Source organism: Selaginella moellendorffii, unplaced genomic scaffold, assembly GCF_000143415.4.
Source record: "Selaginella moellendorffii unplaced genomic scaffold, v1.0 SELMOscaffold_13, whole genome shotgun sequence".
NCBI lineage: Eukaryota > Viridiplantae > Streptophyta > Lycopodiopsida > Selaginellales > Selaginellaceae > Selaginella > Selaginella moellendorffii.
In genome coordinates, this window is record NW_003314274.1 from 577,025 (window position 1) to 601,589 (window position 24,565).

The 24,565-nt window shown below is 42.5% G+C and overlaps 5 protein-coding genes across 6 annotated transcripts; 2 read left to right on the top strand and 3 right to left on the bottom strand.

The window, feature by feature from the left end:
• The first annotated feature begins 4,939 nt into the window (after positions 1–4,939).
• On the top strand, positions 4,940–7,462 carry LOC9645903 (protein NRT1/ PTR FAMILY 8.1). The gene is made up of 2 exons (XM_002969646.2): positions 4,940–6,405; positions 7,345–7,462. Exons 1-2 carry the CDS (start codon positions 4,940–4,942, stop codon positions 7,460–7,462), a joined length of 1,584 nt encoding a protein of 527 aa, XP_002969692.2.
• A 7,578-nt stretch (positions 7,463–15,040) lies between these two features.
• On the bottom strand, positions 15,041–16,582 carry LOC9645320 (protein NRT1/ PTR FAMILY 8.1). The gene has a single exon (XM_002969892.1). It carries the CDS (start codon positions 16,580–16,582, stop codon positions 15,041–15,043), a length of 1,542 nt encoding a protein of 513 aa, XP_002969938.1.
• A 223-nt stretch (positions 16,583–16,805) lies between these two features.
• Positions 16,806–19,680, bottom strand: LOC9645904 (LRR receptor-like serine/threonine-protein kinase FEI 2). Of its 2 annotated transcripts, none has more exons than XM_024674938.1 (13): positions 19,366–19,680; positions 19,221–19,311; positions 19,021–19,159; positions 18,893–18,964; positions 18,766–18,837; positions 18,619–18,690; positions 18,487–18,558; positions 18,368–18,439; positions 18,230–18,315; positions 18,002–18,169; positions 17,614–17,946; positions 17,308–17,562; positions 16,806–17,249 (listed from the first exon to the last, which is right to left on the bottom strand). In XM_024674938.1, exons 1-13 carry the CDS (start codon positions 19,384–19,386, stop codon positions 16,894–16,896), a joined length of 1,809 nt encoding a protein of 602 aa, XP_024530706.1. In that variant the 5' UTR covers positions 19,387–19,680; the 3' UTR covers positions 16,806–16,893. The 2 variants fall into 2 exon arrangements, with proteins under 2 accessions (XP_024530706.1, XP_024530705.1); XM_024674937.1 differs by having other exon boundaries at positions 18,227–18,315.
• Positions 19,681–19,993: 313 nt separating this feature from the next.
• Positions 19,994–22,712, top strand: LOC9645905 (calcium-dependent protein kinase 16). Its single transcript, XM_002969647.2, has 11 exons — positions 19,994–20,647; positions 20,722–20,894; positions 20,954–21,065; positions 21,125–21,203; positions 21,260–21,429; positions 21,485–21,611; positions 21,678–21,793; positions 21,851–21,958; positions 22,027–22,089; positions 22,167–22,340; positions 22,416–22,712. The coding sequence occupies exons 1-11, from the start codon at positions 20,381–20,383 to the stop codon at positions 22,539–22,541; spliced, it is 1,515 nt and encodes a 504-aa protein (XP_002969693.1). The 5' UTR covers positions 19,994–20,380; the 3' UTR covers positions 22,542–22,712.
• On the bottom strand, positions 22,644–23,846 carry LOC9645321 (signal recognition particle receptor subunit beta). Its single transcript, XM_002969894.2, has 6 exons — positions 23,728–23,846; positions 23,577–23,665; positions 23,427–23,513; positions 23,215–23,363; positions 23,026–23,157; positions 22,644–22,961 (listed from the first exon to the last, which is right to left on the bottom strand). Exons 1-6 carry the CDS (start codon positions 23,819–23,821, stop codon positions 22,772–22,774), a joined length of 741 nt encoding a protein of 246 aa, XP_002969940.1. The 5' UTR covers positions 23,822–23,846; the 3' UTR covers positions 22,644–22,771.
• Between the last annotated feature and the right edge of the window lie 719 nt (positions 23,847–24,565).

Below are 24,565 nucleotides of genomic sequence, written 5' to 3' on the forward strand. Positions count from 1 at the left end.
AGTATCCTCGTCTCATCATTCCATTTAGTCGTACGCCTCCTCCTATCTCCACAATCACTATGAAAGAACTCCTTTATGAAGAATTTATTTTCCTTTTTGCTTTGCATGTTTCTCCTGTCAGTCTTCCTAAGAAGTATCATGATTTTGGGGATGTGTTTGACAAGAAAAAAGCTAGTGTACTGCCTATTCATTGACCTTATGACTGTCCCATTGATTTACAGGAAGGAGCGTCACCTCCGTGGGGGCCTATCTACGGGTTATCCCCGTCCGAGCTTAAGGCCCTCAAAGAGTACGTGGATGAGAACCTTGCCTCCGGGTACATTTAGCATTCGCAGTCCCCGGCTGAAGCGCCTGTCTTCTTTGTCAAGAAGAAGGATGGGAGTTTGCGGCTAGTCATCGACTACCGAGGTTTGAACAAGGTGACAGTTCGGAACCGTTATCCGCTGCCCCTGATCTTGGACCTATTGGAACGCCTCAGCGGTGCCCGCTTCTTCACCAAGATTGACCTCCGTGGAGTATACAACCTGATCTGGATCCGGCTTGGTGATGAATGGAAGACTGCGTTCTGAACCCACTATGGCCACTTCGAATACACTATCATGCTATTTGGCTTGACAAATGCTCCAACAGTTTTCCAACACATGGCGAATGACGTCTTTCGGGAGTTTCTTGATCAGATGGTGATTGTCTACCTTGATGACATCCTCATCTACTCAAAAACTCAAGAGGAGCACGATGAACATGTATACAAGGTGCTAGCGAAGCTGCGGGAACATGGCCTATACGCGAAGCTTGAGAAATGTTCCTTCGATCAGCAGTCTATGGAGTTCCTTGGGTACATTGTCACTCCTGAGGGTATCACGATGGATCCTGCCAAAGTCAAGACTATTCTCGAATGGGAGCCTCCACAATCAATGTCAGATGTTTAGGTTTTCCTTGGCTTCGCCAACTTCTACCGCAAATTCATTATTCACTACTCTGATATTGTCCTTCCTCTCACGCATCTCACTGGCAAGGATGTTCCCTTCTCTTGGTCTGCTGCTGCCCAGCAAGCCTTCGACACACTCAAGGCGGCCTTCAGTTCTGCTCCCATCTTGATCCACGTTGATCCCTCACAACCTTTCTTCATCGAGGCTGACGCCTCCGACTTCACCATTGGTGCTATGCTGTCTCAACTCGGAGCGGATCACGAACTTCATCTGATCGCTTTCCATTCTCGGAAATTCCGGTCTACAGAGATCATTTACGAAATCCACGACAAGGAGCTCCTTGCCATCATGGATTCCTTTGGAGAGTGGCGCCGTTTCTTGGAGGGAGTGAGCCATCAAACAACAGTCTAGACAGATCACAAAAATCTCGAGTACTTTGCCACTTCCAGAGTTTTGAGCCGTCGTCAAGCAAGGTGGGCACAATTCCTGAGTCAGTTTGACTTTGTTATCAAGTACAGACCTAGAAAGCTTCAAGGCCTTCCTAATGCTCTTTCAAGGCGCTCCTATCTTAGTCTCAGGCCTGATAATCCTACCTTCGATCAATAGGATCAAGTTATCCTTGGTCCTAACCGGCTTCAAGTTATGGCAATTTCCCTGGCCCCTCAGGACTCCTCCTTGATGGATGCAATCAGAAACAATCTTCAATCCGATGACCTCGCCAGTGACATTTTCCCCCATCTTCAAGTTGGACACCCAGTGACTCCCGACTGCTGGCAATTTGACGAGTTCGAGTTCTTAGATGGCTTGTTGTACCGTGGGGAGCAGCTTTACATTCCTGAAGGTGATGCTCAAAGGTTGGTCCTGATGGCGTACCACGATAGCCCGACTACTGGTCACTTCAGCATCGCAAAAACCTTTGAGCTGGTTGCACGGGACTTTTGGTGGCCTCACATGGACGACTACATAAAAAATTTTGGCTATTTTTATCCCCATTTATCCCCTAAGGTTTTAAAGATCCATGTTACCTCCTGTGACACTTGCACCCGAAATAAAGTACCTCGCCACCTTCCTTCAGGATTGCTTCGTTCCCTCCCGGTCCCTTCAGGTCCTTGGAAATCCATCTCCATGGATTTCTTGAGTGATCTTCTGAGTTCTGGAAGCTTCAACAGCATTTTAGTCGTGGTGGATCACTTCACAAAGATGGCACACTTCCTGCCGTGTACCAAGGAGTTTTCGAGCGAGGACATACATTAGAACAATTCCTAAGGTGCTTCATCAACTATCATCAGGATGACTGGTTCAATATCCTTCCCCTTGTTGAGTTCTCCTATAACAACTCTGTTCACTCCTCTCTTTGAGTTTCCCCCTTCTTTGCGAACTCTGGCCAAAATCCCCAATTCAATCTCTCACTTCCTTCTCCATCTGAATCCTCTTATTCAAATCCCCGCTCTGAGACATTTGTCTCCAACCTCCAGGAAATCCACAACTCCATCTCCTTCCACCTCCATCGTGCTCAGGAATCTCACAAAACATTTGCCAATGTCCATCGTCAGGATTGTCCCCCTTACAATATTGGGGATAAAGTCTGGCTCCTCAGGCAAAATATCTCCACCACCAGGCCATGTCCCAAATTCGATTTCAAACTCCTCGGTCCTTTCCCTATCACTGCTATCATTAATCCTGTTACTTATCACCTTGCACTTCCCTCCTATCAAATTCACCGCGTTTTCCACTCCTCTCTCCTTGAGCCTTATATTCCCAGTCCTATTCCAAATCGGGTCATTCCTCCGCCTCCACCAGTGCAGTTCGAGGATGGGTCTGAGTACAAGGTTCAGGACATCCTTGATTCCAAGATCTCACGGTCTAAACTCTACTATCTGGTCGACTGGAAGGGTTATGGACCTGAAGAATGCACTTGGGAACCTGCGGACAACCTGATTCATTCTCCTGACCTTGTTCAGGACTTCCACCGTTGCTATCCTTCTCATCCCAGTCCTCATTCTTTTTCTCCATCTCCCGTCCCTCGCCGTCCATCTTATCCTCCTCTTCGTTCTCATTCACGTCCTTGTTCCACTCATTCTTGAGGAGGGGGTACTGTCAAGAATCCCTCAATTCATACCACATTCCTGAATCTTGCTGGATTCCTAACCTGCAGACCACATTCTTGATTCTTGAGACACTTCCCTATTCCTGACTCTCTGATTTCCTGTATGATTCCTGAGTCTTGAGCCACATTCCTTATGATAATGTGGCGCTTCCTCGACCTCAGCTATATTTATGCCGTTCTCAATCCAAGAGTGGTGGAGCTTCATCAACTTATAGTATATATAGGTTAGCCTTGTTCCATTTCTTCACAATTTAAATCAACACTAGTCTAGGCCTCTTCTTTGTTTCCATTAGCTTTTCTCTTTGTCTTTTGCATTTTCCAGTCTTGATCTTGTTGGGGGTCTTGACATAAACTCCTTAGTAGCAAATAATAAAATAAAGGCTCTCATTAACACTCATAACTGGGGATATACACTCAACTCGAAATTGTAACTAAAGTGACTTAACTTTTGGAACAAGGGAATACTCAACACTATAATTGATCAAAGACTCCACAATAAATTAAAAGTAAGATTCTGAGCTTCACATATATGCTCAATATTCAAATTAGTATAAGAAGGATAGAAAACACTCAACTTAATACCAGATTGAAAATGAACATTATAAGAGTTAGAAATGATTAATGTGCCAGGAGAAGGAAATATTCTAGATGAGAAAGGAACACTAGGAACATGAGAAGATAGCTTAAGTTGAGAAATAATTAAAGGCTAAGAAAAAGTAAAATGTAAAGAGAAAGGATAAGATGGCAAATTAAAAGATTGATGTAAAATCTCCAATTCATCTCTAAAATAATTTCCATAATAATCAAATTCTTCATCACAATCTAGAATTTATTCAAACTTGTAAACATTATTGTGAGATATAAATATCTAAGCCCCAAAGTGGAGCCATAAAAGTGCCCCATAATAGTAGTTGAAGTGGAAGTCCAACAAACATAAAACTCTTGTGACAGTGAGAAGAATGACTCCTCCCTAGAGCTTGTAGGGAGGCAGCCATGGCCACATGTTTGGACCAAACACTCTAACTTGGAAAGTTGAGCGCGAGAATGGATCTTCAAACGAAGTGCTCAAGGAATAATCATGAAGCAATCAGTGAATGAGTTTTTAAAGAGGAACATAAGAAAGACTAATACATGGCAAGTGTTGTGACACATGGAAGTGTCAAGAATGACTCTAAAAAAAACTCCAAGAAGGAGTCTGAAATGGAGACTAAAGAGTTTAAAAAAGAGTCGAAGATGAAGCCGAAATACTCTCGAGATGGAGTTTGAGGTGGAGTCTGAAATGGATCTGAGGTAAAGTCTAAAATAGACTGAAATAGAACCCAAAATGGAGTCTAAGATGAACCCAAGATGAACTTAAAATGGACTCAAGATGGATTTGAGATGGAGTCTGAAATGGACCCATGATGAAATTTGAAATGGAGTTTGAGATGAACTCGAGATGGGCCTGAGATGAAATCTAAAATGAATTCAAAGACTAAAATTCAGACCAAGATCAAATCTAAATCCAAATCCAAATCCAAATACTAATACAAACTATAGAGTGAAAACCCAAAACAATTATCCCCCAGAGGGGAAAAGGGAGCAAACAAAAGGGGTTTTAAAAGTATAATAGGGAAAGTGTGAAAGTTCAATTCCAAAAAAACTAATTTGGCCTGGCTCAAAAAACCTATACCCATGTGATATAATCAGTCCAAGGATAAAAACCCAAACCCCCTCTGTAAGTGATTTCGACTAGTCCAGCTCATAGTAAGTCCCGTGTGACTTACTCATTTAATATCGTGACAAGAGCTTTGAGTTGCTACGACTCTAGAGGAGAATTTTTGCAAGAATTGATAATCATGTAGAGCACGGCTTCCAGCAAACCCTTGAAAGTAGAAGTTTCTAGGAGCTCCATCAGCCGTCCATGGCTCCCCATGGCGACGAAGACGAAGAGAAATCTCTCAGAGATCCTCTACTACTCCCGGATGAACAGGAGGAAAAGCTCGTCCAGGACGGGAGCTTGGATTTCTATGGATCTCCAGCGGTGGCTTCCAAAACAGGGGGGTCTCGCCTCTCCACTCCGCCGGCCTTGCTCGTTTTCATGCTCTGCTGCTCCCTCTCGCTCTATGGGGTCTCTTACAACTTGGTCCTCTTCATGGTCTCCAAGCTCGGCCTCTCCAATGCGGCGGCGGCAACCCAGGTTAGCATATGGACAGGCGTTCACGACTTGTCCCCGCTGCTCGTCGCTTACGTCTCCGACTCTCACCTGGGAAGATTCAAGACAACTCTGGGTGGTTCGCTGATCTATTCCTTTGGATTGGCTTTGCTCTCGCTCTCGGTCCTGCTCGTCGAGAACAAAGTTCGTGTAACTTGGCTGTTTTTCGTGGCTCTCTACGTGATTGCTCTGGGGAAAGGATTTGTGGCGTCGCTACTGGCATTTGGAGCCGACCAATTTGATGGCAAAGATCCGGTCGAGGCCGCGAGGAAGAGCTCGTACTTCAACTGGTACTACTTTAGCTCATCCATGGGTCTTCTCCTCGCAGTGGTGGGTGTGGTGTATATCGAAGACCGGCTGGGTTTTAGCAGCGCTCTCTTCGTTTGCACGGGGGCGATTCTTTTCGGGATCATGATTTTTTCGAGCGCCACCAAGTTCTACCGATATGCTTCCAACTTGACAGGAAACCCATTCGCGGGGCTCTCTGATCATTCCAACTTCGCGGGAATTTTCTTGGTGTGGCTCGGATCGGTGATGTACGAGGCAATGCGAGCACAGACTTTCTCGCTCTTCGTTGAGCAGGCCGCGCTCATGAACACAAAAGTTGGCAGCTTTCGCGTCCCCCCGGCATCGCTCAACTGTTTCGATCCCATCAGCGTTCTGGTGTGGACGGTCGTCTATGATCGCGTCTTGGTCCCGGTGATGCGTCGAGGGACGGGAAACTCGCGGGGTTTTACGTTCTTCCAGAGGATGGGAGCAGGGCTTGTGGTGATGACAGGGGCTATGGCGTGCGCGGCTGTGCTGGAAGCAAGACGTCTCGCGAATTTCCACGACGAACGAGGTCAGATCAACGTTTTGTGGCAAATCCCCCAGTTCGCGCTTGTCGGCGGCTCCAAGGTTTTCTATTACGTGGGATTGATCGAGTTTCTCTATGACCAAGCTCCCGAGAACTTGAGAACTCTGAGCGCGGCCATGGCGTTCTTCTCAGCGTCGGTGGGGAGTTTTCTTTCCGGATTTCTCGTGAGCATCACGTCGAGCATCACTGGAGAGCGGGGATGGATCCCGCGAGATCTCAACGATGGGCATTTGGATTACTTCTTTTGGCTGCTCGTCGCGCTGGGCGTCGCGAACTGGCTGTTTTTCCTGGCCTCGTCTCGCAGTTACAAGTTTAAAGAGTAGGTATAATATGTTAAGAGTTTAAACGTTCTATTCGGAAGGCAAATTTGTCTGCTGCCAACCAAGACTGATCCTCCTGTCTCTTAGTTCTGCTGCTCGAATAAGTTATTCCACAGTTGTATCTTTGCCGCTGGGGTGCGTCTTCCAGCGCAATCCAGGGCCTTCCCAATTTCTTTTGGTGCAATCGGTGCATCAACCGTAAGGGTTAAAATAGGCCAGCAAATTCGTGACAAAACCTTGGCTGTGGCAAGAATTGGAATAAAAATCTGACCACTATCCTAGATCTTACATAACGAAGTCAGAGATCCTCTGATCCCCTGGAATATTCCTCGTATCTGCTATGGGGAGATTAAATTGATTAGCCAAGTGATCATGTAGAGAGAGAGAGTGGGAAATAAAAGATTTGTTGCCTAAGCAATATTTTCGAGGGAGTGATACTTTCTGTCTCACCTCAATAAACACTAAGTCTTTGAATAGATTTCTAGCAGTTCTTGTTGTTTGCTCTTGTTCTATAGAGTTAGTCTTTTTCATGTTTTCAAGCCTAGGCTCTCCAACCAAACAACATTACCATCACGACAAGTAACATGAATCACAAGAATATTTTAAAATATTCTTAAAATATTTTAACATGAATATGGCATGGGGATTTAATGTTGGAATGCCTTAAGGTTGAGAAGCTGGTCTAAGGTTTGCTCTTTGTTTATTTATGAGAAATATAGTGTAAGTGATGATGGATATAATGAAGGTTGTCATTAGGCAAAGATGCCAAATTATGAGATGAAGAAAGATTTCCTACTTTATATGGATTTTTAAGGTTTAAATCAACTTTGCACCTATAATTACCCTTAGTATGTTAAACATATGATATCATAAAATGAAAGTTGTCACTGGATGTTTATAACAACTAAAAAGTTGATTATTGCTAACTTTTGTTCCAGCTTACATAACAGCAATGACTATGATGGTGACAATGGTGATATTGGTGATCTTGGTGGATCAGAGTTGGAGGAACTTGCTTTGTTGGAGGCTGCAAACATTGGTGTTGCCCCTATGTAGCCAACTCAAGTGGCTCCACCTCCATCCTCATCATTTCTATCTGCTACTGCTCTACAGCAGCAATAGTCTTCACTTGCCTTTGCTCCATAGTAATAGTGCCTAGTGGTTCCACCGCCAACTTTTCTAACTCCACCACCACTATTTTAAGTTTCACCTCCATCTTTGCCATCATATTTTCTTCTGAAAATGTCTCCACTATGGTTGGGTGTGGAAGTTTACTGGGAAACTCAAGGTGTGGCCTCTTACCCACTTATTTCCCAAGTTTCCTATTGGCTCTTTGCTACAGTAGCAACAGTTGTGCCAGCCCACTCAAGTTCCCCTGTGTAGTGCTATGTCATCACCATCACATGGTACCAGCCAGCAACAAGAGGGCTGAAGCTTCCACTTGTGTTGTTGATGACACTAGCATCTTAGAGGATAGACTTGGTCCTAGCCAAAGCTTATCTAGCTAGGAAGCAAGAGCTACCTTCCCAACAGCATTGATAACAACAACAATAGTGATGTAGAGAGTCCCCACTTACTTTCCTACCACCACATCATGTCCTTACAACCTTTTCAAATGTTGGACTTGAAGACTATCAAGGATGCTCTTAAGATGATGCTCTAAAACTCTTTTAGAGAGCTTTTGAAAGAGTTCAACTCTTTTCTCTATGGAAGAGAAGTTGTTAAGAAGCTTAAAACACTTAAATATCAAGGTTTATTTCGGCTTGTGACTAAGAAAAATTCATGTGCTACAGTGCCAGTGGTAGAGGTATAACTTGGTGCTGGTAAGTGATGTAGCTTAAAATAAATTACACTTTATTTCCTAAAAGGATGTTTTAACTATAAATATTAAGTTACTCACAATTAACCCAAAAATCCTAGTTCAAATTGAAATAAATCCTATGGCTATCAAAATATATATGACATTATAGTTGTACAATTGGACCTCATATAAAAGAAAGATTTGGTTCTTCTCTAGAATACATTCTTGAAAGGTTTGACATACTATAGTTTTAGAATTTATAAACTAGTGGATTTATTAAGGGATTTTATTTTTAATCCTTTTGTATGAAATGATTTAGTTGTTGTACATATATATTTTATAGAGGATTGGCATGCTGAATGTTATGCTGAACCTTATAAATTTATGGTCTAACTTGCTGAAACATTCAATACTATCTCTTCCACTACCACATACATTAAAATTGGGAAAATTAACTAACACTAGATCATCCATTTTATACTCTATAAGTGGATAATGATAGGGGTTGTAATACTACTATTGTCCCACTTATATATGACCTAAGTATTCTATAAACTCCACTTAAAAAATGGAAGAATACTCTTTAAATGTTTATCCCATGACTTAGCATTAGTAGTTTATGGCAATTGTAAAAGTAAACTCAACTTTGTTGGCTATATTAAATCTTGATTATATAAAAGTTTATATAATGAAACACTAACAAAACTCTATACCCATGTAATATATGCATATGGAAGAGATGACAAATAACCGTCCTAGTCCAAATGCTAAAATTCATGATTATCCTTTTGAAAGTCTAAATAAACCATTCTATCAAACCATCTATTCGTAGATGATAAACACTTGAGAAAGTGTGGTGTATCTCTAGCTAAAACATCAAAATGTGAAATGCCTTAGCCATAAATATGGGATAAATATCCAAAAGAATCAATTCTAAACAAGAACATTGAAATATTACTTGATTTAGGAAGAAATATCCAAGAGAAGTTTCAAATGCACTAGTAAAAACATCAACTTCCACCAAATAAATCAAGTAATTAGAAGCAGTAATAATATATTTATTACCAATAATCAACCATTAGGGGTTTCAAATATATAATAGAGATAGTGGGTAAGTCAAGCATAACTAACCAACCTAAGGTATAGTTGTAACATACATAATCATGGGATGAGATTTGAATATATTATCATTGTGGATTTTTGAAATTTTAAAGGATAAATAGGGATAATATAAGCATTAAGAGCTCTTTTATTAAGCAATTGCCCCTTTTTCAGTTGACTTAAAGAGAAAGAGATAGAGTGTGTTATATCTGGTATTAAAGAAAATGATTCCTATTGATTAATGGCTACTTAAAATATACTATACTCTTAAGTAAGGTATATTTCTATTTGTAAAATTAAAATCATATATATTAGGCATTTATGAGTATGTTCTTTGTCTTGTAGGCCATTTACGAATGAAGGTATTTATCGTGGGATTATAGTATTGGTGGATAACTGGTGGCTTCTAAAATTGCAATCATATGTATTAGGCATTTATGAGTACTTTAATAATGAAGTGATTACAATATGATCAACCTCTAATAACATCTGAGAATCATGCAAGTACATATGACACTTTTCAAAACCCCAAACTATTGCTAAATACTCTTTTGTCATAGAGTAACTCATATTTGCTAATTGTGATGTACAATTGATGTATACAATAGGATGATACTAACTATACGCACTCATGTTTTTCTTGCATCAACACGCCTCTAAAATCCATATTAGAAGCATCCATGCATAAGATAGGATAAAACTAACTAAACACACTCATGCTTTTTTGTATCAATACACCTCCAAGACTAATAATGAAAGTATCCACGTACAAGATGAGTATATTTTGGATATGTTAAAATTGGAAGAGTTAGCAACTCCTTTTTAAGATCCACAAATGCCTACTCATAGTCCTTAGATAAAATGATAAATAATATGAACAACATTAACAACATTTGCAATACTGTATAATTACAAATAGCAGCAACCTCTATTCGAATAGGATTATCTTGAACACAAGTAGTAACACTGTTAACCTCCATCAAAATAGAATCATCTTTTACAAGAAGTGGAGTTAAAACATATGCAATCATAAATGGGAGAGGCAATATTTCATATTATTATGCAAGTTGAAGAGCATCATCAAGGATGGATAGGGCAAGTGCATGCATAAGTCCTTGATATGCATGCAAGGATCATATGCATAATCCTTGCACAATGATGAAGTGTTAGCCATAACATATATAATTTGATCTACTTTGACATTTTTTGGCCTTGTGTAGAGTAAAAGACTCTAGAAGTGAGTATTATAAATTATTTATTTGAGACTTAATTTGGTCCATCCATTCTTGTATGGCCTAAACCCTAATAATTAATAAATACTAAATTACATAATTGACTTATATAGCCTATGATGAAAATTATGCAATTATTAAAAGATATTGTCATAGTTGTTAGCATATCCAAATGTGCACTTGATGATGTTTAGGAAATGGCTTCAATTTGCAAGAGTGGTTACACTCAAATAATTGTACTATTGAAACACCATCCCTTGGAAATATATAAAGAACTTGTGTAAATGTTAGATATCATCCCAAAAATAATAGGTAACAAGTACTATAAATAATACACATCATCCCTAAAATTCCCATAGAGGAAATTTGATTAGACACAAGGATTGGCAACAAAAGAAAAAAGAGTTGCACCACACACTATGAACACCATTATGAATTGAAATTGCATCAATTGCTATGTTATTTTGCCAAAAGATGAACAAAAAGAAAATGAAAAAAAAAGAGAAGAAATGAAAAAGCTATAGGAATAAGAAAAACGACAATGTAAAAGTTAGACCTAAATAAAAAGTATAAATTTAAACACACTTTAAAGATAATTAGAGTTGCCCCTCATCTCACTAATCCACTAATGTGAGTGTATGGAAAACAAAAATATGCATATATAATTAACCTAAAAAACATAGCTTAAATACAGGAGCAAGTGGTTTGGATTGAAATTAATTTGATGGTTATCAAAATCCCATTATATTAATACTAATATATAACACTGTAACCATACACTTGAATTCACAATAACAATTTTTGGTTTGAATAAAATCTAAATAAAGTTTGTATATTAAATAATGTCAATATATAATTGAGTTTTGCTTTTTTTTTTACACCTAGCTTTAAAGAAATAGTAGTTTCAATTTCAAAAGCAATACTAGTGGAAAGTAATTATTGTGGAAGATATAATAGTTTCAAAAATAAAATTGTTTCCATTTACAACTTTTATCTATGAAAACTAGAATAAGTTAGAGCTAAAGAATTATAAATTTTATGAGCCCTTTTGTAGTGGGGAAAATGTGATTGGCTGTTTTGAATCAAGGATTTCTTAATTGATGAGTTGAGTGATAATTAATTCATGAGATGATTTACCTTGATAATTAATAATTTATACCTTAGTTAACTTAATAAATATTGATTTTTATTAAAGAGAAAATACTTAAAAGAAACAAGAGCAAAATATATCAATTAGTTTCAGGAGTCTTCTCTGCTTTTTTTCTTTTTAATGATAATATGGCTTTATACATTACTTGCCTTAAATTTTTTCATAGTTTTAACCATTGGAAATGCTTGGCACTATAAAATAATATGTATTTCTTTATGATCTATATATGAACTTGAAAAAGAGTTTGTGTTTCATATTTTTAACATATGAGCAATTTTAAGTGACTCAAAGTGTAACGTGCTTACCATTAGAATGATGCTTCTGTTAATATGATTTTAATTAAAATAATTTTATTGAAAGCAAACAAGTAAAAGATCTAAGTGCTTCAACAACAAGCCCAAGATTTGAATTCTAGGCATGTGGGACATTAGTGTTGTGTTAAAGAAAGGAGTTAGGCAAGTTAGTGCTTTAGATTTAGTGCTAAACACATAAAAATAAATTAGTAATTTATTCATTCATTCATTAACTATTTACACCCACCAAAAGCATTAGTAAACTATTTTTATGATCTTGTGAGTCATTTGTTCACTGAGCTCCTCCAGGTCTTCTACCACCAAGCCTTTTCCCTGCCTTTGGATTCATCAACCTGCCTATTGCCCCTTCAAATGCATCTTGGGTTGGAACCTCAACATGATCCTCATCTAGCCATCAGTGTTTGCAATGAGAAGTTTTATCACCCTTGTTCACTTCTAACTCAACTGCGCTGTGATTGCGAGCATGGTGTCAATAACTAAGGATTGACACTTGATCTCTATTTCTTGTAGAAATTCACAAATATCCTTGACCCAATATTTGCTTGCAAGAATTATATGTAGATCTAGACCTCAAGGGACCTGTAGTGGAGCATAGGTTTAACACATATTAACCATATGCTCTACATCTTCAACTTCTTTGTAACATATAGGGCAGAGGCAGATATCATGCGGCAATGGTGGTCTCAAATGACATCTAAGTTTTATTATCAATCTATGACACCCTGGTTTTTAGCTGGCCAAGATTCTCCAATTGCAGAGGTTGAAATTGTTATAGATTGTGAAACCAAATTGGCACCTTGAGTTGATGGTGCTTCATATAAATTCCAAAAAGGACACTATTGTTCATACATTGCCACAAGGTATTCCATAACATGTAATTGAATATGATTTGTTTTTGAAAATGGTGATATGGGATTTAAAATTAGAAAGATGAAATGGATAGAACTCAAATATCAATTATAGAATATAAAAAATTAAATATTAATTAGACAACTTTGTTTAACGTTTTATGCTCCAAAGGGCCAATGTTGGGAACAATGAGGCTCTCTTATGGAATTCTATACTCTCATGTCTTAAAATGGATAGTTGATAATTATGGAACATATTATGCATAACTATATGCTATATGCATGAGATTACCTAATAGGAAAAATGTCTTCTTAATGGTAAATATTTTTTTATTTTTCCTATGCCTCACAATAGGAAAATTTTCTTAATCTTTTTCGCCAGGAAAAATTTAACCATTGGGAAACTTTAACTCCCCATCTTTAACATTGGTTACCTCTAGGAATTTTTATGGGGTGATATATGTTATTTATGAATTTTGTTGGAGGTAAAACTTTTGGTGTATCAATGTAAGCTTGGATTGTGCTTAAAATTAATCTCAAGTTGACATTTTTTTCTAGAGGAGAGAAATTTTATTTCTTACTTCTCTTCTTTTGAGGTTGTCTAGAGTGCAATTGATTTTAGCATAATGATTATCTCATGATGATCTAGGATAGACAAATTGGAAGGGAAGAAAGTAAGTTACTTGTATATTAAGGATTTTCTTAAAAATTTCACTACAATATCTAAAATGTGTGAAGATTTCAAGAGAAGCCTAAGATACTTGGCATTCAATTCAACAATCCACTTTCCTGAATGCATTGTCAAAGGGTCAAGGCACAACAAGAAAAATAATATTAACTGCAAACAATATCTAGGATTTATTTAAGCCCATCACTAAAGGGCTCATTTCCAATCTTAGATTAAAGGAACCAACATCAAACTCGCAAAGGCAATTAGAATTATTATATCTATATGAGAACATGTTTCCTACTTTATTTTTAGTTTCTCTTACCTCTTACAATATGTTTGATGTATAGAAAATGCCCCCATAGCCTTAAGGTGACTTGGCATTCATGAAAAAAATTTATATTGAAGTCTACTAAGAAGTGACTTAGAGAGTTAGTCAATAAGGAAAACATACAATAGAGCCGTAACAAAAGTACTAAATTGGAATTGAGCAACTTTTTTATCATGCTCATGGTTGACAAATTTGCTGAAGTTATGTAGCACACTTGCAATGAATCTGGCATCTTGACATTAAATCCATGTGTCACAATTGACTTTGCTACTGCTTTAAGTAAATGCTAACCTTCAAGAGTATTGAGAGGTTGAAAGTAGAGAAGCTAAAGAGTTGGTTATATAGGAAAGGATCACATTATGACTCTTATAGATACCATCAGCTAGATGAACATCATTAATGTGCAGAACAGTAAGAGGTTAACACAAGTGGCTCTTGATTAAGTCCTTCCTAAAAGCTATGAACATTGCCTTTGGCCATGTTTAAACAAGAATCCAATGGCATCTGAAGAGTGTCTACTAGAGCCACATGTATTAGCTAGCACCTTTCTAAGAGATTCATGACCATTCTAAGTGGAAGAATTATTAAGAATCTGATGGGAAATTTCTCATTAGGATCTCCTATTAGGAAGTCCAGACTAGAGGGGGAATATTCTTATTGAAGTTTCCATATTATTAGAGAAGTCATGTTACAGAATTAGAATAGAGCCATTAGAAAAAATCTGACATGAAATTTCTCATTGGGATTTTCTATTTAGGAAGTCCAAACCAGAATATGGTTATTGAGGCATTACAAATTTATAATCCACTATCGCAAACCAGTATTTCATAATGAGGAATATTCCTATGAGGAACTCTACTAGTCCACTACTACACAGCTGGAAAACTATACATATGTCAAGGATATGCCATTCACATTTGCAAGAGGGGAATAAATATAAATTCTACCAAATCTATATTCATTGTTAGTGATCATGCCAAAGCTAAAATTGTGATTTGACTTCATTTGGAAAATTTCATATGAACGTGCAAACATAACGTGTTGCTTCTTTGCAAACATGATACCTTCCACGAGCTAGCAAATAAAATAATTGGTTACATGTTTGTTAACTAAGAAGCAAGATTAGCCTTGGTTTCTATGGTTTCCTCGAGGAGTTGTGAGATAAATTCTTGCTGACTTGGTCCACATGCTTACATTGCTGTCTTCCTTCCAACAATATCGTGGAAGTCAGATTCTGGGATGTACTCTTTAAACTTGTATCTGCGGGACGAGGCCAAGAAGAAGAGCCAGTTTGCGATGCCCAGCGCGACGAGCAGCCAAAAGAAGTAATCCAAATGCCCATTGTTGAGATCTCGCGGGATCCATCCTTGCTCTCCAGTGATGCTCGACGTGACGCTCACGAGAAATCCGGAAAGAAAACTCCCCACCGACGCTGAGAAGAACGCCATGGCCGCGCTCAGAGTTCTCAAGTTCTCGGGAGCTTGGTCATAGAGAAACTCGATCAATCCCACGTAGTAGAAAACCTTGGAGCCGCCGACAAGCGCGAACTGGGGGATTTGCCACAAAACGTTAATCTGGTTGCGCTCGTCGTGGAAATTCGCGAGACGTCTTGTTTCCAGCACAGCAGCGCACGCCATAGCCCCGGTCATCACCACAAGCCCTGCTCCCATCCTCTGGAAGAACGTAAAACCGCGCGAGTGTCCTGTAGCTCGACGCATCACCGGGACCAGGACTCGATCGTAGACGACCATCCACACCAAAACGCTGATTGGATCGAACGAGTTGAGCGATGCCGGCGGGACGCGAAAGCCGCCAACTTTTATGTCCATGAGCGCGGCCTGCTCGACGAAGAGCGAGAAAGTTTGCGCTCGCATTGCCTCGTACACCATCGATCCGAGCCACACCAGGAGAATTCCCTCCAAGTCGGAGTGATCACCCTTGTTAGATCCACGCTGCAAGAGCCTCGCGAATGGGTTTCCTGTCAAGTTGGAAGCATATCGGTAGAACTTGGTGCCGCTCGAAAAAACCATGATCCCGAAAAGAATCGCGGCCGTGCAAAAGAAGAGAGCGCTGCTAAAACCCAGCCGGTCTTCTATATACACCACACCCACCACTGCTAGGAGAAGACCCATGGAGGAGCTAAAGTAGTACCAGTTGAAGTACGAGCTCTTCCTCGCGGCCTCGACTGGATCTTTCCCATCAAATTGGTCGGCCCCAAATGCCAGTAACGGAGCTACAAATCCTTTCCCCAGAGCAATCACGTAGAGAGCCACGAAGAACAGCCAAGTTGCGTGAACTTCCTTCTCGACGAGCAGGACCGAGAGCGAGAGCAAAGCCAATCCGAAGCAATAGATCAAAGAACTGGCCAGTGTTGCCTTGAATCTTCCCAGGTGAGAGTCGGAGATGTAAGCGACGAGAAGCGGGGACAAGTCGTGGACGCCATTCCAGATGCTAACTTGGGTGGCGGCCGCCGCGTTGGAGAGGCCGAGCTTGGAGACCATGAAGAGAATCAAATTGTACGAGACGCCATAGAGCGAAAGCGAGCAGCAGAGCATGAAAACGAGCAAGGCCGACGCAGTGGAGAGGCGAGAACCCCCTGTTTTGGAAGCCACCGCTGGAGATCCATAGAAATCCAAGCTCCCGTCCTGGACGAGCTTCTCCTCTTGTTCGTCCGGGAGTAGTAGAGGATCTCTGAGAGACTTCTCTTCGTCTTTGTCGCCATGGGGAGCCATGGACGACTGATGGAGCCCTTGGAAGATCTGCGCTACTTACTTTGATTGCAAGGCTTTGCTGGAGACAATCCTCCTCACAACGCTTTAATCAATATCTTGGATTATCCCGCCAAAGGATTTGTATCGTCTTGTCTGAAAGGCCCCGTTGGGCCCTACCATTGTGCAATAATTTCTTTTGATCACTCAATTCTTGCAAACATTCTCATCTCTGATCTTGCTCGTTTTATGCTTTGTTACAACAAGAAAATTTATTCGCATCCTTCTAAAAGAATCTTTCCAAGGGGATTCGTAAATTTACAAGATGGGGTGACTTACTCGGAGCTGGACTCGTAGAAATCACTTGGAGAGGGAGAGAGCATCATCTCAGATTCTAGCATCTTGACAACGTTGTCCATGGTCGGGCGATCGTCTGGAAGTGGAGCTATACACATTGCCGCGATTTGGAGGACGCACTCCATGCTCTCTCGCGAGCCACCCTCGCATTTGCTATCAAATACCTCCTTTTGCTTGTTCTCCTTGATGAGCGCGTTCACCCATCCCACAACGTTGAGCCCCTTAGCCACGAATCCGGGGTCTGTGGGTCTCTTGCCACTGAGCAGCTCCAAAAGCACCACTCCAAAGCTGTAAACATCGCTCTTCTCGGTCACTCGTCCACTTTGCATGTACTCTAGAATGGAAAACAAGCGTTAGAACTTAAGCGCGAGTTCTTCGTTTTCTTGAGTTACCTGGTGCGAGGTAGCCAAAAGTTCCTGCGACGATCGTTGTCATGTGAGACTGGTTCTCGTTGAGGAGCTTGGCGAGGCCGAAGTCCGAGACGTGCGGCTCGAAGTTGGAGTCGAGAAGGATGTTGCTCGATTTGATGTCTCGATGGACGATCCGGGGAGAGCAGTCGTGGTGCAAGTATGATATGCCTCTCGCGGATCCAATCGCGGCTTTCATCCGGTGGTTCCAGTTTAAGGATGGCTTGTGTGGCTCTCGTTCTGCAAGGAAAAGGAGATTAGCACTTGCTACTGCTCTCAAAGAATGATTACCATGTAGGAGATCGTCCAAGCTTCCGTGTGATAAGAAGTCGTAGATGAGCAGCCTCGCGGAGCCGGAATTACAGTATCCTCTCAAGTTGACGAGGTTCCTGTGCTTGATGCTTCCCAGGATTTCTAGCTCTCTTTCGAACAAGCGCTCGGAGCCGAATCCACCTTTCGCAATCCTCTTCACAGCAAACATATTGCCGTCGTCCATCACAAGCTTGTATACCGTTCCAAATCCTCCACAACCGATAATGTCGTTCTCTCCCAGCAAGTTGATCTTCTTTACGATGTCTGCCGAGGTGTAAGGAAGATCTCCATGAAACAGCACGAGCTTGGCACCTGTTTAGACAAAAAGTGCTTTAGACTTCTTTCTAAGAAAAAATATGGGACTCACTTGAGGCTGACGTTACTTGAGCAAGGTGCTGTTTACTTCCAAACTTGTTGTAGAGAAAAACTCCCCAGAAACACAGGAGAACGAGGAACAACGAGATTGCCACCGTTCCAAGGGCGCTTATCCATAGTCCATTTGAGTAATTGGCGGTTTTCCTTCGAGGAGTAGCCACTACAGTTTGGATGCAATAAAAATCAGTAAGAAACGACTGGCACGTCAAAAGCTCACCACCATCGCCAGGAGTTAGAGCTGGCGCGAGAAAACTCCGGCAACTTGTGTTGACTTGAGCACCGCATAATCCCAAGTTGTCAAGAAATCTGTTGCACGAAACAATTAGTGCGTCGAAGCTGCAACACTCCGAAAACTTACGAGTGCTGCGAGAAATTAGAGAGCACTCCGTTACTAGGAATCTCCCCGATAAGTGCGTTTGTGGACACGTTTCTGCGACAAACGTATTAACTCATGAAAAACAAGTTGAAGAAACTCACAAGAAGACAAGTTGCTTTAGATCACCGAGAACGTCAGGCACTGATCCAGTCAGAGAGTTGCTCGAAACATCCCTACAAATGAGAATCCAACTCGTATCAACATTAAACAGGCTGCAAACTCGATTAGCTTACAGAATTCGTAGACTTGCGAGCCTTCCAAACTCCTTGGGGATTGTTCCACCGAGGTAATTGTTCTTCAAGTATCTACCCGAGGCCGTAAAACATGGACAAGAGACTTGGTAAAAACAATGGATGGAGAAAGCAAAAGGAAGAACTTACAAGGCTCTTAACCGTGTACAATTACCAAGCTCGGAAGGAATGGTACCATAGAAACTGTTGTGGTGAAGAGCTCTAGAAAACATCAGCAGTTAGTCCTACATTCTCTTCTTTGGAGAATAGAACTCACAGTCGAGCTAGTCTGTCGAGTTTCCCAAGCTCCGGAGAGATGGTTCCAACAAGTCGCCGGTATGGAAGGTTTCTACCTCGAAAGAAAAAAATTAACAAAAGAAAGAACTTGAAGAGAGAATCACTCACAGGCTCTTGACCTTGGTGGTTTGAGGATGGCACGAAACTCCAGTCCATCGGCAAGGGTGTGAATCGCTCTCAATCCAGTCGAGCAGCAGCGCGCCCGCCGAATCGTTGAGGCTCGCCTTGAACGCTAGCAATGCCTGCCCTGCGAATCATCCACGATCATCGATGGCGCTATGGCCTGTGAACCGATACTCTCATCATACCGTCAGGCGAAAGAGCTCCCACGGCACTGGAATGGATCCACAGCGCGGTGAAAAGCGCCGCCAAGACGCGCGATATTACCCTATCTTCTATCTGCCCAAATGGGAGTCATGGTGATGCTAGAGTAGAAATGCTAGAAGGTCTCACCAAAATCTCTCTGCGAGTCATGGCGATTGCGAGGCAATGCGCATTCTAGACGATCAAAGAATAGACGATCGCTCCAGCTATTCTGCAAACAAAGAATCAATCGATCGGTTCAATGCGCGAAAGAAGAAGAAATCGAAGCGAAGGAAAGTGAAATGGTCGAATTGACGCTGCGATGCGATACGATGCGCGAGCTCCTGGTAAATCGCGCAGCTTTTTTACTACTCCGGCGCAACAAAATCGATCGAGACAGAGGGTTTGAAAAAGTAAATGCGAGGTAAAAAGGAGGAGATCATTGGGAGAGATTATTCTAAGAATAATCTCGCAAAGTCGGTCGAAAGGGAGAAATAGATACGTTGGGCAACGACAACGAGAGAAGCTCCCAATCTCATATATTTTTACCTCGCCTTATTACGCATAGTTAACACCGTGGACATGACGTGGAACGGACAACAGTCTTCGGACACGGTGGCGTGCTGTGAGTGGAGGAAAAATTCCACTAACGGGGAGAGGTTTCAGGCTCGATTCCAGGCATCAATTTAGACAGCTAAAACACGTGCCCAATCACGTGCCGTCCACGTGTACCCATCCTCGCCGCTGGGGTTGCATTTCTTGCGTGCTTTAGAAATTTTGGAGCGCGCGTCCTCGATCCAGCAGCTCGTTCTGCCGCCCCGCCACATTTCATCGCACCGCAGCGCATCGATCGGGAGGCTTCTCTCGATCGAGAGCATTTCTAGGGATTGCTTCAAGTTTTCGTGTTCCGGAAGGATCGTGTTCTAAGCTCGCGCAGCTTCCTGGGGGCTTCCTCCAAGACGGCGTGCGGCATCACCGCCTACATTCCGCGTCATCGGTGGATGAGCCGCCCTGAGCAATCGGCGGGTGGAAGGTCAACGAGATTGTTTCGTTAGCGGGAGGGATCCCTCTCTTTTATTGCTGGATCGTTTTGGAATCAGGGTAGCCGTGGAGAAGATCCATCCATCGTTTGGAAAAAGACAGGTATCGGGCTTTGATCGGGAACATGGGAGTTTGCTTCTCGGTGCCCAAGCGGCGAAAACAGGATCCAGCTACTGGAAATGCGAAATCGCGAGTGAGACCGGCTGGGCACAACAGGAAGAACAACGCAATCCCTCTTGGGCTACGCACAAATTTTGGGTATGGCAGGGACTTTAAGAGCAAGTATAGGATCGGAAAGCTTCTCGGGCACGGTCAATTCGGGTACACTTACTCGGCGGTGGAGCTCATGACTGGAGACAAAGTGGCTGTCAAACGAATCGAGAAGAAGAAGGTGTGTGTGTGTGTGTGTGTGTGCCTCGATCGCTTGGTTTGATTGCATGTTGATCGCCAATCTCGTTGTCGCAGATGCTACTACCGATTTCCATCGAGGATGTGAAGAGGGAGGTGAAGATACTGGACGCTTTGTCAGGCCACGAGAATGTGGTCCAGTTCCATGCTGCTTTCGAGGACGATGAGTTCGTATATATCGTCATGGAGCTGTGCGAAGGTGGAGAGCTTCTCGATCGAATTCTAGCAAAGTAGGCTCTCGAGTTGCTGTTTTTCTGCCTGGGCTTATTCCTGCGTTTCTGATCGACAGGAAGGAAGGGAGATACACGGAAAAAGACGCGGCGGTTATTGTCAGGCAAATGCTGAGGGTTGTTGCTCGCTGCCACTTAAACGGTGTCGTCCATCGTGATTTAAAGCCAGAGGTAAGCAATTCTGGCATGCGTCGAGAGATTGATCGAGAAAAAACTTTACTTTTTTCCAGAACTTCTTGTTCAAGTCCCAGCAAGACGACTCTCTTCTCAGAGCCGTAGATTTTGGTTTATCGGACTTTATCAGGCCTGGTAAGCACCACGCATTGCACTACATCAATTCAGCTGTTCTCCAACTTGTCTCACAGGAAAGAGATTCCATGATGTTGTTGGAAGCGCGTACTATGTAGCACCCGAAGTACTGAAAAGAAAGTCTGGGCCAGAGTCCGATGTTTGGAGTGTGGGTGTCATCACATACATATTGCTATGTGGAAGGCGACCTTTCTGGGACAAGACGGAAGCTGGAATCTTCAATGAGGTAAGCAACCTTTCGATTCTAGCTACGATAAACGTTTTATTCTTCTCAACTCCAGGTGCTGAAAAGAAAACCTGATCTTCGAGAAAGGCCATGGCCATCCATTGGCTCAAGTGCCAAAGATTTTGTAAGGAAGCTCCTTGTGAAAGATCCCCGTGCCAGATTAACTGCTGCGCAGGCTTTATGTAAGTAGTTTCTCGGTCCGTTTGCGTTGGATGGTTTTCTCATTTGGATTCTTGTGCGCCTTACAGCTCATCCTTGGGTACGTGAAGGAGGCGACGCTCTGGAAATCCCGCTGGACATCTCTGTACTTTCGAACATGAGGGAGTTTGTGAAATACAGCCGGCTGAAGCAACTTGCCTTTCGTGTAAGTTAATCGAACGCGTTGTTCTTTCTGGACGTCATTTTGATGCTTGCTCTCCAGGCTTTGGCTACTACACTCGATCCAGAGGACATAGCAGCTTTGCGTGACCAATTCGACGCTATCGATGCTGATAAAAGCGGGAGTATATCACTAGAAGAGATGAAACAGGTATGTTTCTCTTTCGCTTCCTTTCTGGTCTGGCGGGAACCAATTCGAATCGTGACTTTCTTGACTAGGCTCTAGCCAAAGACCGTCCCTGGGACCTGAAAGAATCAATGGTCATGGAGATCCTACAAGCTGTGAGTAGCACAAGACCCACGTTGAGAGAATGTTTTTGTATTGAAATTGACCCAGCGCTGGTTTTGTTTTGCTACAGATGGACTGCAACTGCGACGGCCTTGTCGATTTCGAAGAGTTCGTGGCAGCAACGCTGCACGTTCATCAGCTGGAGGATATGGGCTCCGATAAGTGGCAGAAGCGTTCCAAGGCCGCGTTTGACCAGTTCGACGTCGACGGAGACGGCTACATTACGTCAGAAGAACTCAAGCAGGTATGTTCCGCGAAGAACCACGACTCTGGTCCGTCGACAATCGACGAATCTCTCAACTCGAAACTTGGCTTGCAGTACACGGGGTTGAAAGGGTCGCTTGGCACGCTCTTGGAGGAGGGAGATATCGATGGAGACGGGAGGATCAGCTTGGCCGAGTTCCAAAAGCTACTCCGGCAAGCAAGTTTGGGATCACGAAACTAACAGTAAGGTCAGGAAGAATCCTTTCCTTGGCCGCATTCTTTTTGGGTGGTGTATAGACTGAGGGACAGGCCCACGCTACTCACAGCAGCAGCAAAGCTGGTGTACAAATCAAAGGTTTTTAGTTTTTTGTCAAATTGTACAGAGAACGGGGACCATTTTTCCCATGTAAAACTTTCGCTGGTTACAAAGAGAAACAGTGGAACAAGAAAAATAAAGCCGAGTTTTTCTTGTCATGGTTTTACTTGCTCTCGGATAAAAGTTTGGACCTCGCCAACCTTGCCGGTGATCACGGAAGTTTCGACCATGGTAACTTTGTTAACGCAGTGAGAGAACTTGAATGGCTCGCCATCGATGCCCGGCTTGATTTCGGCCGCAACGTCGGAGCCTTCGAGTGTTGTCCGGGTTACTCGCAGCTTGTCCCTGGAATTTGGGAAACGAAGAGCTTCTAAGATAACTTGACTTGGAATGAAGTTTAAGAACGTACAGCTCCTTTTCCAATTGCTTCCGGATGAAATCGACCGAGTGAGCCGTGACTTTGTCACACTTGTTGCACACAATCAGCACCGGGAGTTTTCGCTTCACAACCAGTGGCTTGGAAAGTACCTCGTAGAGATATCTACACGAGAAAAAGGAGAAGTTTTTATCGACTAGGAGTGTGTCACAAGTTACTTACTCGGCAGTGGATCGGACATTTGGAACAAAGTCTAGAGCGTCAACCATGAAGAGAATACCTTGAGCTTTTGGAAGATAGTCATCAAGAAGCGGCCTTAGCTTAGGATGTCCCGGCAGATCAACAACGTGAACTGGTTTGATCTTTCCACTCTGAAAAGGAAAGTAGAGAAGAAGGAAAGCTTAGGTTTTGCAAGTTCTCGCTAGAATTTCTACCTTGGAAATCTCTGAGTGGAGAAGGAAAGTGTCTTCGTTTGGCACCATTGATGTAACAGTTCCTTCGTAGAGCGATGCATCACGAAGCTGTGAAAACCACCAGAACAAAGTCTATAATCTTCTAGAAAAAAGTTTCGAAGGAGAATTTACCTGGTAGAAGAGCGCAGTCTTTCCAGATCCACTAAGCCCCAGAATCACGATCGTGTTGCGCTTCTTCCGCCTGAGCGACGCCACCAGCACTGATCAAACCGAGTAAAGAGTTCTTTCGAGTTCACAAAAGAATGGCAAGATCGCAGCATACCCGAGACAAGAAGCAAGAGTGTGACAAGAAACACCGCCGCAGTAGTGTAGAGTGCCGTGTCCGCAGAGAAACGCCGCAGCTCCACCTGCGCCATAGCTGGAGGGAGAAAGAAAACCCTAGTCTATCCGACGTGGCCGAGACAGGAATATGCTAAAACGCCATTTGGAATATTCTCTGTATTCAAAGTCTCCTTCCAGCTTGGTGTCCCATTTTGTTGATATAGTCCATCTCGTTGATATAGTCCCACATAGTACACGTCTTTCCCTTGAAATTGGATGTATAAATCCAGAAGCAAATCTTGCTTGCATCTTGTATGATTCACTATCATGGCAAAGAAGCAAAAGTTTGTGTCACTAGCTACTATCTTGGCGATCATATTGACCATGGTTGATCTCCAAGCGAGAGCTTCAATCTCAGTTCACGAGGGCGACCTTGCGGATCTCTCATGCTTCAGCGCCATCTTGAGCATGAATGGGGACGCCTCGCACAAATCCAACTGGTGGCAGTTCCTCCAGTACTTGCAATCCAGCAGCGACAAGGCCTTCCTGGGGTACATGGTCTCCAACTTCACTGGCCAGAGCAGTCTCACAGCAGAGATCCGCGGGAAAAGGGGACTCCTGTCCACCAGGAACGCTTCCCTCATCGAATTCCACTCGGTCTCCAAGATCAATAAGCTGGGAAGCATGAAGATCACGATGTGGGCTTTGGGATTCCTCTGCCTGGATGAGGCTCCAAGCTGCGTCAAGTTCACACCCGTGGTGCTCCAAGCGATCCCTGGTTCTTCCCCAAGCAAGCTTGGGTTTTTCAGCTTGTGGGAAGAGCAGGACGGCGGGATCCT

Bases quoted from the DNA above. Each gene is read 5' to 3' on its own strand.
- LOC9645905 (XM_002969647.2), top strand. From the start codon at position 20,381: ATGGGAGTTTGCTTCTCGGTGCCCAAGCGGCGAAAACAGGATCCAGCT. The intron at 20,648-20,721 runs GTGTGTGTGTGT...TCGTTGTCGCAG, and splicing joins AACGAATCGAGAAGAAGAAG to ATGCTACTACCGATTTCCAT. The intron at 21,959-22,026 runs GTATGTTTCTCT...TTTCTTGACTAG, and splicing joins CACTAGAAGAGATGAAACAG to GCTCTAGCCAAAGACCGTCC.
- LOC9645904 (XM_024674937.1), bottom strand. From the start codon at position 19,386: ATGACTCGCAGAGAGATTTTG. The intron at 18,965-19,020 runs GTGAGTGATTCT...CTTTCGAGGTAG, and splicing joins ACCACCAAGGTCAAGAGCCT to AAACCTTCCATACCGGCGAC. The intron at 18,440-18,486 runs GTGAGTTTCTTC...CGTTTGTCGCAG, and splicing joins CTAAAGCAACTTGTCTTCTT to AAACGTGTCCACAAACGCAC.
- LOC9645321 (XM_002969894.2), bottom strand. From the start codon at position 23,821: ATGGCGCAGGTGGAGCTGCGGCGTTTCTCTGCGGACACGGCACTCTAC. The intron at 23,666-23,727 runs GTATGCTGCGAT...CGGTTTGATCAG, and splicing joins ACTCTTGCTTCTTGTCTCGG to TGCTGGTGGCGTCGCTCAGG. The intron at 22,962-23,025 runs GTACGTTCTTAA...CCCAAATTCCAG, and splicing joins AAGCAATTGGAAAAGGAGCT to GGACAAGCTGCGAGTAACCC.
- LOC9645320 (XM_002969892.1), bottom strand. From the start codon at position 16,582: ATGGCTCCCCATGGCGACAAAGACGAAGAGAAGTCTCTCAGAGATCCT.
- LOC9645903 (XM_002969646.2), top strand. From the start codon at position 4,940: ATGGCTCCCCATGGCGACGAAGACGAAGAGAAATCTCTCAGAGATCCT. The intron at 6,406-7,344 runs GTAGGTATAATA...CTTTTGTTCCAG, and splicing joins CGCAGTTACAAGTTTAAAGA to CTTACATAACAGCAATGACT.